General features: G+C 38.7%; 1 protein-coding gene across 4 annotated transcripts in view; it reads right to left on the bottom strand.

Annotated features, from left to right (window-relative positions):
• Positions 1-19,825, bottom strand: part of LOC117521436 (calcium/calmodulin-dependent 3',5'-cyclic nucleotide phosphodiesterase 1C-like) — a 303,704-nt gene that overhangs the window by 239,009 nt on the left and 44,870 nt on the right. For all 4 annotated transcript variants that reach the window (XM_034182731.1, XM_034182730.1, XM_034182732.1 and 1 more), the window contains exon 2: positions 12,401-12,451. In XM_034182731.1, the coding sequence (XP_034038622.1) occupies positions 12,401-12,451 (51 nt within the window). The remainder of the gene's footprint in view (positions 1-12,400; positions 12,452-19,825) is intronic.

Raw genomic sequence — 19,825 nt, forward strand, 5'->3', positions numbered from 1 at the left:
CTAGATTTGTAAATAAAAACCACTCCCCCGCCTTGCTTCACACCATGAGACACATGACTAAATGTGTATGCTGGTGGGCAGGCCTCATTCAGAGGAAGGAGAGTTGTGGGTTTGAGCCAGGTTTCACACAAGCCAATCATATCCAAATGATGATCCATGATTAAATCATTAATCAACAATGATTTTGAGGACAATGATCTGATGTTCAGGAGACCCAGGGTAAGGACCTCAGTGGGGATGACAGTCTCACTGTTCGGAACCCGGCGAAGCAAGCTCAGGTTCCGAGAGTGCCACTGGCGCACATCAATCCGGCGAAGATGTGGACGGCCGGGCTGACAGTCCTCAGAGCCGACCAGCGGCACCACACAGGCTTTAACCGGATCCACAAGGCGCCAGGGCAGCACAGATCCTGCCAGAATTCTGTGCACAGCTCGTCCGGAAGCCAAACAGCAGGCCAAACAGAGCTTCAGCTTCACCAGACGTCCACTTCGTCTCCCGCGGCAACGATCACGCTTTAGGCCAAAAGGCAGCACAGGAAAAGCCGACACCTCCGATAAAAATTGGGGCGGAAAGTTCTGTCCATCCGCCGATAACCACACCGCACCACAAACTGGGGGCTGGAGATCCAGCAGAGTTTGGCGATCGTACACCTGCAGTGCCTCTGACTGAAAAACAACATAAATTAAAAACAATAAAATAAACAGACTGGAGAGCAGCAGACGAGCAGCCAGACACAACGGCACCATCTTAGCACTCCCCATTAAACATGAACATTATTAGAATGTTCATGTTTCCATCCTCTGACTTGTCTAAAGAAAACGCAATAAAACTGATTATTATTTACAGCAGAGGTGGACAACTTGTCCCAGAAAGGGCCAAGAGGGTGCAGGTTTTCTTTGCAGCCACTGACTCCATCAGGTGATTGCACTGATTAAATCTGCTCAAAGTGATATTAGTAAGTGAAATCACCTGGTGGAGTCAGTGGCTGCAAAGAAAACCTGCACCCTCTTGGCCCTTTCTGGAACAAGTTGCCCACCCCTGATTTACAGGTTTTATCAAGTTTTATAGATGTGCTTTCAATTTGAGTTTGAGGAAGATCATTTTAGAAATTTTTATTCTTTTTTTTTTTTTTTTTTTTTGTATTTCTTGTATTTAAAAGGGCATAAACAAATTAAAATGTCTGAAATTCCAAGTGTTCCAATGGTTTTGGAGGGCACAGTATCCTAAACTTATGATGAGTGCAAAATGAGTGTGGTATTATTTCCTTTTTTTAATAATGTTTAATTTTCACTGTTGCTGCACTTTGTGTCAAATCATAGTCATATCGTATATCATATTGATATGAAAATTCAGTAAGGTATATCTTCTATTATACATTCCAAATCTAAGGCGGAACCTACTCAACTCAAGTGTTTACTAAGGTACAGCTAAATATCTTAAAAAAACAAAAAAAACAATCGAGCCACTTGGGTGCCTGGTCTTGAGAACCAGGGATGGTAGGTTGAAAAGCTTTTTTATCCCATGTGAACTCTCCCTACCCACCTAAGCAGCTCAAGAATATGGACAGCATGTATATAAGTGACATTTACATGACAATTTATATGACAATATTGAGATACTATAATTTGGCCATATTGTACAGCCCTACTGTCAACTAGCTGAAAACTTTGAATATTAATTTATATCTACATTAAAAAAATGCTTAAAGTGGCAGGGGGTTAAGAGGCCTGTAATTGGGGGGGGGGGGGGGGGGGGGGGGTCAGCTGAAAAGCAAAAATAGAAAAATGCTTAAAAGGTGGGGAGTATGGGGGGCAGAGCCCCTCAAGAAGCTGAAAGGCAAAATAAGGAAAATGCTTAAAAAGGTAGGGGTCTGGTTTTTGCCATGCTAATGCTCTCCTGAAGCATTTACTCAAAATAAAGTCTGAAGGACCTAAATGACATGGTGAGATGCTGACGAGCTTCACTCATTCATGTCCGCGACATATGCATATTAAATTTTACGAGTTGAATATTATTGATATATCATTATTAATAGCATACAAATAATGCCCCAATAATGGGTGCCATGTTTAATGGAGTATTTTCTGTTATGAACTCTTTCATTTGTGATTTTTGTGCATTGTTGTGCATTTTTTATTACTGGCATTTATTATTTTATGTTGGCATTTATTTTGTTAAGTGATTTGATTCCTGGGAAAGTTCTATATAAATATTCATTATAAGTACTATTAATAACAAACTTGTGAATTTTTGATACATAAATCACACCAAAGAATAAGCTGCAGGACTTCCCAAGTACCAGTAAAAAAAAAAGTAACTTTTCCCCAAAAAAATATGATATTTGTAAAAAGGTACATCTGTCCTGATAGGGTTTTACAACACACAAACTTTCTTCCAGTTCTGTGATAAATGTTTGGTTTTCCCCTTTCATTTGCACTTAAATGCATACTGAAAAAAAAAATGTATTTTGCATTTTATGGGTACTAGAGCAGTGATTTTTATTGCAGTTTTATTGAGATGGAATTCTTGTATTGTCAGAAAAGTGAAAAGGGCAGAAAAAGTAACTATCAGGCTGGTTGGTCAGGAAAACCTGGACACAAATGCAAGGCTTGAACAAACAGCTCTGGTTTTTCAAAGAATTGACTGAAGTGGATTGCAGAGGTCGATATACGAATAGGCAGTCCAAAAAAATACAGCAGTACAAAAAAATCATCAGGCTTAAGCATGGTCGATCAAACAGGCAGGAGGTCAGAAACACTATGAGGCAGGGAGAACTATGGAATGCAAGGAACAGAGCTGGAGAGAAGGCACAAGGTGCATCAATCTGGCGAGGAACTACAGCACCCAGTGATCTTATATAACCCCAGGTGATGAGCTGCAGATTAGAAACAAGTGTGTGTGGAAAGCACTAGAACAAGGGTGTGGCCAAAGAGAGAGAAACGCCCACCACCAAGCATCAAGAGACAGACAAGAGAGATAGGGACAGAAAAACCCAAGCAGGAAAAAAACCAACAAGAGAACTAACACCAGAAGAAAAACAATAAAACAAATCAACTAAAACAGAGCATACAAAACTGAGACAAAAATCCAAACCCTGTCAGTAACAGCCAAAATCCACTGGGTAAATGCAGCAAGTTGAAGAATCATGTTCAGTCTGAAATTTTTCAAGGGCTAGGTAAATCTTAATTTTATAATTTTGCCCACTTATAAAATGGCAACCACACAGCCTTGTCAGCAAGGGGTCATGTGACTTTAATTTTGTTCTATGTTCGTCGTCTTTTTCTTCTCCTAATTTTCTTGAAAAAAAAAATCACAGGACACGGGTTGCAATCCATGAACTGTGATTTTTTTTTTCCCAAGAAACACAGAGCAAGTCTACTTATAGTAAGGTAAACAATTAATTTCATTAAGTTATATCATTTTTGTTATGCATTAATCTCTGCTTTCAGGTTATGGCTAAAAACAAGCTTAACATGGTCTTATACATGGTCTCATGCTTTAAAGCATGGGTTGACTCAGGTAAACCTAGATATGGTCCTTTATTTGAGTGTAAAAAAAAACAGGCAAATGCAAACTTTAAATATGCTTTAAGATATATAAAGAGAAATGAAAATATCATGAGGTCTGACTCACTTGCAAGGAAGTTACAAGAAAAGAATGCCAAGGATTTTTGGAAAGAAATGAAGAAAATACATAGCTGTAAAGTATCAATACCAATCAATATTGATGGTGTTAGTAATGTGAAAGGAATCACTAAGTTATGGCAGGAGCACTACAGTGAGTTATTCAACTTTGTTAAAAGCAACACCTTTGTAGTGGGTAACATACATAGTACTGAGGGTGGGATTGTCTTTCCACAAGAAATATACAATGCAATTATGACACTAAAGGACAACAGGGCATGTGGTATGGAGAAGATATCTACTGAGCATTTGAAATATGCCAGTAAGAAACTCTGTCCATTACTTTCTATGTGTTTTACTGTTTTTTTTAATTCATGGTCTTTTACCTAATTCAATGTTATCTATCATACTAGTACCCATCATTAAAGATAAAGCTGGTAAGATCAATTCTATGGAGAACTATCGACCTATAGCTTTAGCTAGTATTTTGTCAAAGGTCTTAGAAAGGATATTATTGAATAGGTTGGAGGAGTTTGCTTTGACCTCTGACAACCAATTTGGTTTTAAATCTAAACATGGCACTGACGTGCATTTTTGCACTAAAGGAGATTTTAGATTTGTATAACAGACACAGTACCACATTATTTATGTGTTTTATTGATGCCTCAAAGGCATTTGATCGTGTTAATCATGAGAAGTTGCTTCATAAGTTACACAACAGAGGAGTACCAAAATACCTAATTAGAATACTTGTCTATTGGTATGGGCATCAGTCAATGTATGTGAAATGGGGTAACACTATGTCTGATGCATTCAATGTTGGTAATGGAGTCAGGCAGGGAAGTGTATTGTCCCCTTACCTCTTCAACATCTATATGGATGAACTGTCAAAGCTGTTAAACAGTTGTAAAACAGGATGTATGGTTGGTGACCACATAATTAATCACCTGATCTATGCAGATGATTTGGTGGTCTTCTGTCCATACAGTGCTGGTCGTCAGCAGTTATTAAGGATATGTTCCCAGTATGGGTATGACTTTGACATTAAATATAATGCCAGAAAAAGTAATATCATGATTGTTAGAAGTAAGGCAGATAAGAAGTTGATGAGTCCTGACTTCTCCCTGTCTGGCACAGCTCTCAACATACGTAATGAGGTTAAATACTTGGGGCATTTCATACAGGATGACCTGTCTGATGACCGTGACATTTATAGACAGTATTGTATGATGTATGCACAAGCAAATATGCTGATCAGAAAATTTGGTATGTGTTCATTTTCTGTAAAAATAGCACTTTTTAGAGCCTTCTGTATCCCAATGTACACTGCCCATTTGTGGCAATGATATAAAAGAAGCAGTTTACAGAAACTTTATGTGGCATACAATGATGGTATGAGGTTACTGCTCAAAGTGCTGAGATGGAGTAGCGCTAGCCATTTGTTTGTAAATGCTGATGTACCTATACATGTTCTGCTGTGCTCAGGAATTTTATGTATAGATGTATGTGTAGACTTACTGAGTCATGCAACAGCATAATTGTAATGCTACTGAATCCTGCAGTGAGTACAGTCAGATTCACTTCAAGATTATGGAATCATTGGTGTCACAGTTTATATGTGACTTCATGAATAATGTCATGTACTGTAGTTTTTTTTTAATTTATACTTTTTTGTATGATTGTATATGTTTTATGGACCTTTTGTGTCTGGAATAAAGATTGATGATGATGATGATGAATTATCCAGAAAGTATTCACAGCGCCTCACTTTTTCCACATTTTGTTATGTTATAGCCTTATTCCAAAATGGAGTAAATTAATTTTTTCCTTCACAGTTATACTCACAACACCCCATAATGACAACATGTAAAAGTTTATTTTATTTTGCAAATTTATTAAAATTAAAAATCTAAGAAAATATACGTACATAAGTATTCACACCCTTTGCTCAGTACTTTGTTGATGTGCCTTTGGCAGCAATTAGAGCCTCAAGTCCTCTTGAATATGATGCCACAAGCTTGTCGCACCTATTTTTGGGCAGTTTTGTGCATTCCTCTTTGCAGCACCTCTCAAGTTCCATCAGGTTGGATGTGGAGCATTGGTGCACAGCCATTTTCAGATCTCTTCACATATGTTCAATGGGATTCAGGTCTGGGGTCTGACTGGGCCACTCAAGGACATTCACAGAGTTGTCCTGCAGCCACTCCTTTGATATCTTAGCTGTGTGTTTAGGGCCATTGTCCTGCTGAAAGATTAACCGTCACACCAGTCTGAGGTCAAGAGCGCTCTGTAGCAGGTTTTTATCCAGGATGTCTCTGTACATTGCTGCATTCATTTTTTTCCCCTCAATCCTGACTAGTCTCCCAGTTCCTGCCACTGAAAATATCCCCACAGCATGATGCTGCCACCACCATGTTTCACTGTAGAGAGGGTGCCTGGTTTCCTCCAAACATGATGCCTGGCATTCATGCCAAAGACTTCACTCTTTGTCTCATCAGACCAGAGAATTTTGTGTCTCATGGCCTGAGAGTCCTTTAGGAGCCTTTTGGCAAACTCCACGTGTTTTTTGGCCAAAATATGACCTTCGGGTATTGCAAAGACCTTGCGTCTGTCCATCTGTCCATTCATCCATCTGTCTGTGCTCAGCATAAGTGCAGGCCTACTGCCAGGGTCTTCAAATTCATGGGGAGCATTCTTGGGACACAGACCTTGTACAAGTTCAAAGATGGCTAACCCTGACCTATTCTAAAGGGTCAAAAGGTCACATTATTTCTACACACTCTTCCATTGATTACATGCCCATACAGCCGAGGGTATTTTAGCATTGCATTACATTTTTATTTTTAATAAAGTTGCAAAAATCTAAAAAAAATAAAAATAAAAATAAAAAAAATAAAAAAAATCACATTGTCATTATGGGGTACTGTGTGTAGAATTGTGAGGGAAAAAATTATTTAATCCGACTGTAATAAGGCTGTAACATAACAAAATGTGGAAAAAAGATGCACTGCATACTAATAGCAGTTACAGATAGTTCTAATGCAGTTTATGATACATATGGGACAAATATGTGTAACAAAACATCTATTTCCAGTATGATCTTTATGTTATTTGATTTTTTTTACCCCATGCAAAAATATGACCATCGGATATTGTGAAGACTGCATGCATCCGTCCATCTGTCTGTGCTCAGCATAACTCCAGTTTTATGACTGCCAGGGACTTCAAATTTACAGGGAGCATTCTCGGAACACAGATCTTTGACAAGTTCAATGATGACTAACCTTGACCTATTCTAAAGGTGTCAAAAGGTCACTCTTTCACTGATTACATGCTCATACAGCCTAGGGTACTTTAGCATTGCATTCTATATTTTAATTGATTTTATTTATTCATTCATTCATCCATTTATTTCTTGAAAATAAATTGTGTTTTTGCTTTTCATACTCAGTATTTTCAGTTAAATATGTTCTTAACATGTTAACATTGAGGTCACACTGGATGGTCTTGTTTTGGGCTTGGTTTTGAAGATTATTTACCTTGTAAGACATGGTGACACTGCTTCCGAGTATTGAGATGAGGAGTTCCGGGGGTTTACAATAACTGAAGGGTTGGGGTTATGACAAAGTAGGTGGTAATGAGAAGGTAGATGCATAGAAGGGTTTAAAAACATTAAAGAGCAAACAGTTGTTTGACAATAATTGGCTTCACACAACCACTAACCACAAGTGGAAAAAAAAGTTTTGTGTTATCATTCATATACTCTGAAAAATGGCCACAAAAATAAAAAATTCTGACAGGGTATTTAAACTTTTGAGCACAAATGTACGCCATCCATGAGTGGTGCAAAATAATCTATTAATTTAGGCTGGCATAGCTAAATCAGGCTGCTTTTCCATCATTGCCAAATATACATTTGTGATTTTACTTCTCACTTCTCATCATCTTCTTCTTTGTCTTTCGGCTGTTCCCGTTAGGGGTCGCCACAGCAGATCAATCGTTTCCATCTCACCCTGTCCTCTGTATCTTCCTCTGTCACACCAACCACCTGCATGTCCTCTCTCAGCACATCCATGAACCTCCTCTTTGGTCTCCCTCTTCTCCTCCTGCCTGGTGGCTCCATCCTCAGCATCCTTCTCCCTATATACCCTGGGTCCCTCCTCTGCACATGTCCAAACCATCTCAATCTCGCCTCTCTGACTTTGTCTCCAAACCGTCCCACCTGAGCTGTCCCTCTGATATGTTCCTTCCTAATCTTGTCCATTCTTGTCACTCCCAAAGAGAATCTCAACATCTTCAGCTCTGCCACCTCCAGCTCTGCCTCCTGTCTTTTTGTTAGTGCCACTGTCTCTAAACCATACAACATAGCTGGTCTCACTACTGTTTTGTAAATTTTCCCCTTCACTCTTGCTGATATTCTTCGGTCACAAATCACTCCTGCCACCTTTCTCCACCCACTCCACCCTGCCTGCACTCTCTTCTTCAGCTCTTTACCACACTCTCCATTACTTTGAACAGTTGACCCCAAATATTTAAACTCATCTACTTTCACCACTTCTACTCCTTGTAACTGCACTATTCCACTGGGCTCCCTCTCATTCACACACATTTACTCAGTGTTGCTTCTACTGACTTTCATTCCCCTTCTCTCCAAAGCATATCTCCACTTCTCCAGACTAGACTCAACTTGCTCTCTACTCTCACTACAGATCACAATGTCATCTGCAAACATCATAGTCCATGGGGACTCCTGTCTGATCTCATCTGTCAACCTGTCCATCACCACTGCAAACAAGAAAGGACTCAGAGCTGATCCTTGGTGTAATCCCACCTCCACCTTGAATGAGTCTGTCATTCCGACTGCATCTCACCGCTGTCACACTATTCTTGTACATGTCCTGCACTACCCTAACATACTTCTCTGCCAGTCCAGACTTCCTCATACAATACCACAGCTCTTCTCTTGGCACCCTATCATATGCTTTTTCTAAGTCCACAAACACACAATGTAACTCTTTCTGTCCTTCTCTGTACTTTTCCAACAGTATTCTCAGAGCAAACATTGAATCTGTAGTGCTCTTTCTCGGCATGAAGCCATATTGCTGCTCACAGATCTTCACCTGTTTTCTAAGCCTAGCTTCTACTACTCTTTCCCATAACTTCATGCTGTGGCTGATCAGCTTTATGCCTCTGTAGTTACTGCAGCTCTGCACATCACCCTTGTTCTTGAAAATAGGAACCAGCACACTTCGTCTCCACTCCTCAGGCATCCTCTCACTTTCCAAGATTTTATTAAACAATCTGGTTAGAAACTCTACTGCCATCTCTCCTAGACATTTCCATGCCTCCATTGGAATGTCATCTGGACCAACTGCCTTTCCACTCTTCATCCTCTTCATAGCAGCCCTCACTTCTTCCTTGCTAATCTCTTTTACTTCCTGATTTACTCTCACCACATCATCCAGCCTTTTCTCTCACTCATTTTCTTTATTCATCAACTCTTCAAAATATTCCCTCCACCTTCTCAGCACACACTCCTCACTTGTCAGCACATTACCATGTGCATCTTTTACCACCCTAACCTGCTGCACATCCTTCCCAGCTCTGTCCCTTTGTCTGGCCAATCGGTACAAGTCCTTTTCTCCTTCCTTACTATTCAACTTCTTGTACAGCTCACAATATGCCTTTTCCTTTGCTTTTGCCACTTCTCTTCTCGCCTTACGCCGCATCTCCTTGTACTCCTGTCTACTTTCTTCATCTCTCCGACTATCCCAAAACTTTTTCGCCAACCTCTTTCTCCTTATGCTTTCCTGGACCTCTTCATTCCACCACCAAGTCTCCTTGTCTTCCTTCCACTGTCCAGATGTCATACCCAGTACTGCCCTAGCTGTCTCCCTCACCACATCTGCAGTACTTTTCCAGTTGTCCAAAATTGCTTCCCCTCCAACTAGTGCTTCTCTCACCTGCTCGCTAAATTTCACACAACAGTCTTCCTCCTTCAGCTTCCACCATCTGATCCTTTGTTGAGCTCTCACTCTCTTCTCTTCTTTACCTCTAAAGTCATCCTACAAACAACCATCCTATGCTGTCTAGTGACACTCTCTCCTGCTACCACCTTACAGTCTGTGATTTCTTTTAGCTTGCATCTCCTGTAAAGAATGTAGTCCACCTGTGTGCACCTTCCTCCACTCTTATATGTTACCCTGTGCTTCTCCCTTTTCTTAAAGTAGGTATTCACCACAGCCATTTCCATCCTTTTTGCAAAATCAACTACCATCTGTCCTTCCCCATTCCTATTCTTGATACCATATCTACCCATTACTTCCTCATCACCTCTGTTCCCTTCACCAACATGCCCATTGAAGTCTGCTCCTATCACCACTCTTGGGCTGCTGCTTGGGCACACTCTCCACCACCTCATCTAACACACTCCAGAAATCTTCTTTCTCCTTCATCTCACAACCTATCTGTGGGGCATATGCACTGATGATATTCATCATCACCCCTTCAATTTCCAACTTCACACTCATCACCCTGTCAGACACTCGCTTAACCTCCAACACACTTAACATACTCTTCCTTTAAAATGACCCCAACACCATTTCTCTTCCTGTCCTCACCATGGTACAACAACTTGTACCCACCGCCGATGCTCCTGCTCTTGCTTCCTGACGCAACCCTCCTCATTTATCTGGGCTTGGGACCGGGACTCAGAATGTACTGGCTGCACACCCCATGTGGCTAAGTTCTCACTTCTCATCATGAAATGTTCAAATATGTTTGACACACTATAATTTAGGGAGTTTGGAGGAATTCAATCCAATATTATTTGGACAATCAGCTCAATCCTTCCCTCACAAGAAAGTACACTTTTTCCTAAATGAAGCCATCTGATAAAATCGTGATCTCCCTATGATGCCATAGGTATTAAAGGCACTGCGCTGCGGTGGTTTGAATCATATTTGTCTAATAGATTACAATTTGTTCATGTAAATGGGGAATCTTCTTCACAGACTAAAGTTAATTATGGAGTTCCACAAGGTTCTGTGCTAGGACCAATTTTATTACTTTATACATGCTTCCCTTAGGCAGTATTATTAGACGGTATTGCTTAAATTTTCATTGTTACGCAGATGATACCCAGCTTTATCTATCCATGAAGCCAGAGGACACACACCAATTAGCTAAACTGCAGGATTGTCTTACAGACATAAAGACATGGATGACCTCTAATTTCCTGCTTTTAAACTCAGCTAAAACTGAAGTTATTGTACTTGGCCCCACAAATCTTAGAAACATGGTGTCTAACCAGATCCTTACTCTGGATGGCATTACCCTGACCTCTAGTAATACTGTGAGAAATCTTGGAGTCATTTTTGATCAGGATATGTCATTCAAAGCGCATATTAAACAAATATGTAGGACTGCTTTTTTGCATTTACGCAATATCTCTAAAATCAGAAAGGTCTTGTCTCAGAGTGATGCTGAAAAACTAATTCATGCATTTATTTCCTCTAGGCTGGACTATTGTAATTCATTATTATCAGGTTGTCCTAAAAGTTCCCTAAAAAGCCTTCAGTTAATTCAAAATGCTGCAGCTAGAGTACTGACGGGGACTAGAAGGAGAGAGCATATCTCACCCATATTGGCCTCTCTTCATTGGCTTCCTGTTAATTCTAGAATAGAATTTAAAATTCTTCTTCTTACTTATAAGGTTTTGAATAATCAGGTCCCATCTTATCTTAGGGACCTCGTAGTACCATATCACCCCAATAGAGCGCTTCGCTCTCAGACTGCAGGCTTACTTGTAGTTCCTAGGGTTTGTAAGAGTAGAATGGGAGGCAGAGCCTTCAGCTTTCAGGCTCCTCTCCTGTGGAACCAGCTCCCAATTCAGATCAGGGAGACAGACACCCTCTCTACTTTTAAGATTAGGCTTAAAACTTTCCTTTTTGCTAAAGCTTATAGTTAGGGCTGGATCAGGTGACCCTGAACCATCCCTTAGTTATGCTGCTATAGACGTAGACTGCTGGGGGTTCCCATGATGCACTGTTTCTTTCTCTTTTTGCTCTGTATGCACCACTCTGCATTTAATCATTAGTGATCGATCTCTGCTCCCCTCCACAGCATGTCTTTTTCTTGGTTCTCTCCCTCAGCCCCAACCAGTCCCAGCAGAAGACTGCCCCTCCCTGAGCCTGGTTCTGCTGGAGGTTTCTTCCTGTTAAAGGGAGTTTTTCCTTCCCACTGTAGCCAAGTGCTTGCTCACAGGGGGTCGTTTTGACCGTTGGGGTTTTACATAATTATTGTATGGCCTTGCCTTGCAATATGGAGCGCCTTGGGGCAACTGTTTGTTGTGATTTGGCGCTATATAAAAAAATTGATTGATTGATTGATTGATCTCAGTCTATCAAAGTGCCTAAACATGTTGTCAAAACGTGACACAGTTGCCTGTTATCCTGAAGGCTGGTTCAACAATGTGGGTGAAGTAGGTGTGGGTGGAGCCAAATTAATCCTTCACACCTTAAATGAAGTTGATATTCAGCCAAAAGACTCTCTGTTTAATAAGTCCTGCCACTTTCCTGCAAGAAATCCCAACACACTGCTTAATATTAACATACATCACACTCTAAGAATCACTAATGTTGATTTCAAAGTGATTTTGATCATTAATTCATTGTGCAATGACTAATGCTTTCATTTGTAAAGTGACATCACTGGGAATAGATGCATAAATTTAACAAAATAATGAAATATAACTTCAGACCGAACATCAAACTTACGTGCAAAATTGGCCAAAGGTTTTGTAGAGCTTTCGCCATCTTCATTTGCCACTGGTGGGAAGAAACAAAACACATAGTTAGAAAATTTGTATCATGAGATCAAGACTTATAATTTGTGTTATATGTTCAAGAACCTATATATTGTGATGATTAAGAACTGGAAGCCCTGTGATAGACTATGTGCCCTGCCTCATGCCCTATGACTGATGGTATAGGCTCCAGCCCCCTGGTGACCATTAATTGGATGGATTGATAAAAACTGGAAGTGGATCACAAACTGCCATTTTCTTGCTATAACAAAATTATTAAAATGACAATATGAAGTAATTAAGTGAAATTTTAGGATACTGGATGGGCACTCAGTGGAGTACACACATTCAACAGGTATGACTAAATTTTGCAGATGATTTTTTTTTTTTTCCTTTCCACTCTTGCCTGTGTGGTAACTCGGGGGTCGGTAAGGTTAGACCTTTTGCCCTTATGAAGTGCTTTGGGGCGACTTGTGTTGTGATGCTGATCTACTATATGAAATAACTTGAATTGAATTAATGTTGGCTCTGCATTGCGTACTCACGGTCACACTCCAAAAATTGTAAATAAGCTTCAACTACAATTAAATTAACCACATCATAGAATAAAACAAATAATAAATCAATCAATTTGGAGAATTTAGATATAAAAATAGACTCTGCATTGAGTACCTATGGTCACATTCCAAAAAGTGTCAAATCAACACTACCTGGGGTTAAATCAACTCTATAATAGTGTGAATGAATTCTTAACAGCTGATCAACTTGACTTAATACCATGACAGAGCACTCAGATAACTCTTTTAACACTGTGAAAGAGTTGATTTAATACTGTAAAAGAACACTAAAGTTGAATTTTGATAGAGCCAATTAACACTATGATAGAGTTCACACTACGATGAAGTTCATTTAATCCTATGATAGAGTTTATTTAAGTCTACAATGGAGTTGATTGTGTGACAGTATGATAGAGTTTATTTAACATTGCAATGCATTACAATACATTCATTTAGTTGGCATTTTTATCCAGTTATTTACAACTGAGGACAATTAAATTACAACACTAGAATAGAGTTGATTTAAGACTATGATAGCATGCCAATTTAACACTAAGCTAAGACTGAATTTAATCCAACTTTATTTACTTTATTTTCAACAATATGGCATATAATGATGACAATTGTAAAAAGAAACAAATTGCAATAATGAAAGACATGTCAAAATCCACACCCCATACCCACCCACCCATCCACCCACAAAACCCAACAGGTCCAGACACAAAGACACAGCAGAGAACCAGTCCCTGCTTGTACAACATAAAAATACGCAGACACACACACACAACACACACATATAAAGGGGGTGACCAGTGCAGTTAAAAATATTTATATTAGTTATTATGAATTTTAAAAGATTGAAAATAAGAATTAGAAATGAAAGACAAAATTATATATCACCAGTCTAACAATCAAAATTTATCCAATATTCGCCTCCGGAATTATTGTTAATGAATCCACCAGTGATACAAATGAAAACAAAGTTTTTTTTAATTTATTGAGGGAGCCCTTGAATGAGAATCTAATCTTTTCCCATTTTAAATTTAAAAGTACATCCCTCAACCAGTGGTTGTGTGAAGGATGGTCGGAAAGTTTCCATTTAGATAGGCTCAATCTCCGTGCCAACAAGGTAGTGAAAGACAGAGGCCGTTTCAGGGGGCTCGGAGTATTGGCATCAAGCGACACACCAAATATGGCAGACACCGGGTTAGAACAAAGAGTGTGACCATACGCCTGGCTGAGTGTGTCGAAAATATTAGTCCAAAAAGTGGTTAGTTTGGGACAGGCCCAAAACATGTGAGTGTGGTTAGCTGGTGACTGCCCACATCTATTACATTTGTCAATAACCAACTGATAAATCCGAGACAATTTGGTATTTGTGTAGTGTACTCTATAGAAAACTTTACACTGGATCAACGAATGACGTGCACAGATTGAGGATGAGTGTATCAATTTCAAACCTGATTCCCATTGTTGTTCAGATAAAGTCAGGTTCATTTCCTCCTCCCATACCCTTTTGGTTGAAATAAATGACCTTGGCATAATTTCATCAATCATATGAAATAAAACTGAAATGCAGCCTTTCCGTTGAGGATTTACACCTAAAATATTATCCAAACAGGTTTCAGGAGGTCTGTTTGGGTAGTGGGGGAATTGTTTTTTGACAAAGTCCCTTATTTGAAGAAAACTAAAAAAGTGAGAGTTTGGCAGTTGATATTTGACTGAGAGATTGGCAAAAGAAGAACAGACATTGTCCCTATAAAGATCTTTAACTTTACAAAGGTCCCTATCATACCAAATTCTGAAGACCACATCTGTAACAGAAGGGATAAAGTTACAATTTCCAAATATGGGGGTTAAAGTAGAAGGACAGTTCAAACCGAAGTTCTTTCTGAATTGTCTCCAAATGGAAAGGGTCTGTTTAACAATGAAATTATCCTTGACGACAGTTAATGAAAGGGGAAGCTGGGAACGCAGTACAGAGGACAGTGGGTAACGACTAGACACTTTCTCTATTTGCACCCAAATCGGCAGCGTACCTACATCCTTTAACAACCAATATAACATTTTCTGAATGTTAGCAGCCCAATAATATTTTCTGAAATCGGGACGTGCAAGGCCACCTTCAGCTTTGGGCAAAAACATAATAGATTTACATATTCTAGCTGGCTTTCCGTTCCATAAGAATTGAGATATCTGTTTATCCAACCTGTCGAAAAAAGATTTAGAGAGAAGTATAGGAACATGTTGAAAAAGATATAAAAATTTTGGAAGGATGACCATTTTAATTAAGTTCACTCGGCCTGCTAATGACAAAGGCAAAAGGGACCAACATTCAAAATCTCTTCCTACACTGTCTAAAAGTGTCAAGAAATTCATTTTTAGCAAATCAGAGAGAGAAGATGAGATAAAGACACCCAAATATTTAATGCCAGATTCTGTTATCTTAAAAGGAAAGAGATTGAGGATTGAATTTATACTGATAAATTTTATGTAACCTCTCTCTCTCTCTCTCTCTCTCTCTCTCTCTCTCTCTCTCTCTATATATATATATATATATATATATATATATATATATATATATATATATATATATATATATATAGACACACACGGTGTCCATTCTAAATGGACTTCATGAACAAACTAATTCATTTTAGTAAAAAAAACAAAAAAAAAAACATACTGTGAAATAAGGATATGGTTGAAAGGATAAAATAAAAACAAAATTTCAAGAAACTGAGTTCATCATATTTCACTTTTGCATTTTCATGCATTTATTTATCTGATTATTTTAGTACTGCCTATTTAATGTTTGCCCTTTTTGGAGTTTGAACAAAAATAAGGGTCCCTTCTACAGTTCTTTAATAGGGATTGTGAGAAAATCTTTGTGCAACACATGCTACTCAGAAAGGGCATCACTGTTTCAAGTGCAAATAATTCTGATGTAAGACATTTCTGTAGAAAGGATTTGCAGCAGTTAAAAAAAAAAGTATTTGTGACAAAGAATGATGGTAAGGTTAGACCTTACTTGTGTGAAGCGCCTTGAGGCAACCTTGTTGCAATTTGGCGCTATATAAATAAATGAAAATGAAATGAAATGAAATGATGGGACTCCTGCTCCCACAACAAAAGAACACTGCTCCACTTTAGCTGAGAGTGGTGAATCCCAGAACAGTCAAAGTCACAGCCAAGAAAGTTTGAAGTTTAACAAGTTTCCTTTTGTATGAGTCCTGTCATTCTTTGTCACTAATGCAGTTCTGCAAAATTTACAAGCTTTAACTTACTGAAATTATTTTTTTGAAAATACTACTTTTAATCTTTCAGAAGCAATTCACAACTACTTCTCTGCTGCCATGAAAATACCTATGCAGACAATTCAACATCGTTTAACCAGTTCATCAATGTTGTATTTTTTATAAAATACAATGACAACGCGTGGACACCAGACCTAAACTTTGAAAATTAAGACACTGACAAACAAGCTTATTGTCAGGCTTGGCAGAGGCATCGCTCAAACAGGTTAGGACACAAATGCAAACTCTCACATGCAGATGGAGTAAGAAAAAAAGGTTTAATTATTCAAAACAAGCAGAGATTCAGTACACGGGTGGTCACGCACTGAGGTGAAAGTAACAGACAGACAAGAGACTGAGGCGTAGTCCAGGAAAAAAAATTCATGGCGTGGTGGAGTTCAGTGGCAAAGACAAATTCAAAGTTGAAAACAAAGCAGGGTCAAGATACAGTCAGGCAGTAAAATAAAGCAAAACAGAACTAAGGTTATAGGCTGGAATGTGAATGAAATTCAGGAGAGACAAACATAAAGGGCTTAAACAGAACAGGTGGTAATTAGGAAATGAGACAGGTGCGGGAGAACAATCTGGAAAGGGGGTGTGGCAAACAGAAGGGACAAGACACACCCACACCAAACCCTGAACACCAGACAAGAGCGTGCAGTAAGACAAAAGCAAAGTGAACAGGACCCAACTCAAAAATGAACCTAAAACCACAGTGAACAAAATCCAAGCTCTAATAAATACAAAATAAAATAAAGAAGACCCAAGATAAAATAACAAATAATTAACCAGAACATAAATGTAAGTACTGAAAGAGAACAACAACAAAAATTAAGGCTAAGACTAAACTAGAATGGGACTCACAAGTGGCATCAGTAAAATAAACTGCTAATGCAACATAAGACAAACAAACAGGTGACACAACTAATGATTATACAATGCAGAAAAATAAAAGCTGTGCAGAAACTATAGGATGGAACTAGACACATGGCCAAAATATGATACACAGAAGATAAATGATAAACAAAACCAGAGACTACAAAATTGCAAACAGAAAATCAAAGACAGAGTTCCAAAGAGGAAGGGCATGGAAACAAAACCATAACAAAGGGCCCTGAGCAGGCAGAATCATGACACTTTTTTTAAGCAATACATAACTTCAAAATAACACATATGCTGAAAGACACAAGGGCTGAAGTAACCAGTACAGTTCAACAGCACCTCAAATTACAGCCTCTTTAATGATTTTTAACTATCCAACACCTCTCGCAAACAGATTGCGCAAAAAATGAATATAATCCTCATGAATTTATTGCAGTACTGTTGCTTTATATTGTTTTTATTTATTTATTTATTTATTTATTGTAGCTGTACCAAATAAACTGGTGAGTGAGTATCTGTGTACTGGTTTTCACTGAATTAAAAATCATTTCATCTTACCTGTTTGTGCAGTTAATTCCCACTCTATTTGGGATACTGTCAACATACATATTTAAAACAGTGATAAGGAAACATTTCTAATGTGCTTGAGTATTTTGATTTTGGACCAACCACTCTGCTGAATCTAGCATATCCAGTAGTTGTGAAAAATATGAAAAATGGAAGTTTTGATTAAAAAACAATTAAGCAATTCTAGTTGTATCGGATTACTTTGAAATGTAATTAGTTACCGAGTACAAATTAGATGGCCATTTTTGTAATTGTTAACATAATCCATTGTCTTGCAAACAAAGTAACATAACGGGAATACTTTTGGATTACTTCAAAACAAAGTCAATTACTGACAACGATGACACTGTTGCAGTTGGTTTTTGTATATATATATTTTTTTCTGTATTTCCTAGGTTTGTCTTAATTTTGGAAGTGATGTGGCCTCTGTCGGCCACCATATGAATCATACAGTTCTTGGTAATTTTGTGCATTGATTATGCATTACTGAAGGACTGAAGGTCAGGGAATCGTGATGGAATCTCACAAAACTACTCAACTGCATTGACACTGAGCCATGAGAAACCTACAGGTGAGCCAAAGTGCTAAAATATCTTACCTTGTCACTCTATAACCACAGAAAACATATAATAAAGCTGACAAAACACCTCAGATAGAAACCAGTCACATGCTGCCTGCTGCAAAAGAAGTTGTTTAATAAAGGAGTGAACACAAAGTGCCCAATGAGACAATGAGGTGCCAGCGGTGTGGAGTCACGCTTCACAGGAGCTGATTGGCAATGTGCAGCACACGCTGAAACTTGCACAGGCCCGGGTGAGCGATTGATTGCGACACTTGTAGGTTTCCATGACAACTGCATGCTTCTTAATAGTGCTGATGTGATATAGGGTCGCTGTGACAGAGATCAGTTTTTAAAAAGTAAGAGGAAGTATCGACAGAAGTGAGAAATCTGACATCTGTCTGCTGCATTTCTATTTGAAGACACAGATCTATTTCTGTCCCTCAAATCCAAAGAAGCAGAAAAAGAGTTATGATTTATTTGTAGATTTATATCATCCAAAGGACTTTGGGTGCTTTGTGTGGGGGGAGAGAGAGAGAGAGAGAGAGAGAGAGAGAGAGAGAGAGAGAGAGAGAGAGCGCTTTTTTTAATGCTATACTGATACGCTGGCAATATCACCCGAGTCATCCAGAGGCATACAGTTTTAACTTTTGGTTAAAATTTTAACCAAACTAATTTCCGACAAGTTATTTAAATTAACGTCACGTCTGAAGTTTTATAAAGTGAAAATATCATATATATGTTTTAGTTTTAAAGTAATGCACTAATTTTGAAGGTTTTAGTGTGGACATGCTGTGCCCAGGTGCATTATGGGTACCTCAGTACATTCACGACCAGTGGTGGGCACAGATAACCAAAAAATTAACTTCAATAACAGATAATCAGGTAACTGAAAAGTTATCTTCGATAAAGTAGAGAAGCTTGAATCTTCGACTGGACTGGGTTGCTTGACGCGAGAACGTTTCGCTTCAAATCGCAGAAGCTTCCTCAGCTAAAATTCTTGCTCTGGAAGTCTGACTTCTGTCTGACTCTTGTAGACTCTCTACAAGACTCTCTACTCTCTGACTCTCTACAAGAGTCAGACAGAAGTCAGACTTCCAGAGCAAGAATTTTAGCTGAGGAAGCTTCTGCGATTTGAAGCAAAACGTCCTTGCGTCAAGCAACCCAGTCCAGTCGAAGATTCAAGCTTCTCTACTAGACATTGTTATTGTGTTTAAGTAAAAATGCCAGAAGAAGCTCAGGTTGCTCCTCCATTATTTTCAGTTGGAGTCACTGCAATCGATTCCTGTTTGCTATTAGAGTCCTGCTTATGTCAAACACTGTCTGTCGTCTTTGTTCCAGAGTAATATATATAAGATGTCTGAAATTCATTTTGTATGTATTAAATTCCACACATCTTAAACAGACACTGATTATCTTAAGCAGACTCGGATTATCTGGAATTTTGTTTTGCCATCTACTGGCCAGTAGTATTCATGGCAGTATTCGCCTTACTACTGAGCGTCCAGTAGTTGGCAGTGTTCTATTTATTTTGA

The sequence above is a fragment of the Thalassophryne amazonica genome, chromosome 12, assembly GCF_902500255.1.
Source record: "Thalassophryne amazonica chromosome 12, fThaAma1.1, whole genome shotgun sequence".
NCBI lineage: Eukaryota > Metazoa > Chordata > Actinopteri > Batrachoidiformes > Batrachoididae > Thalassophryne > Thalassophryne amazonica.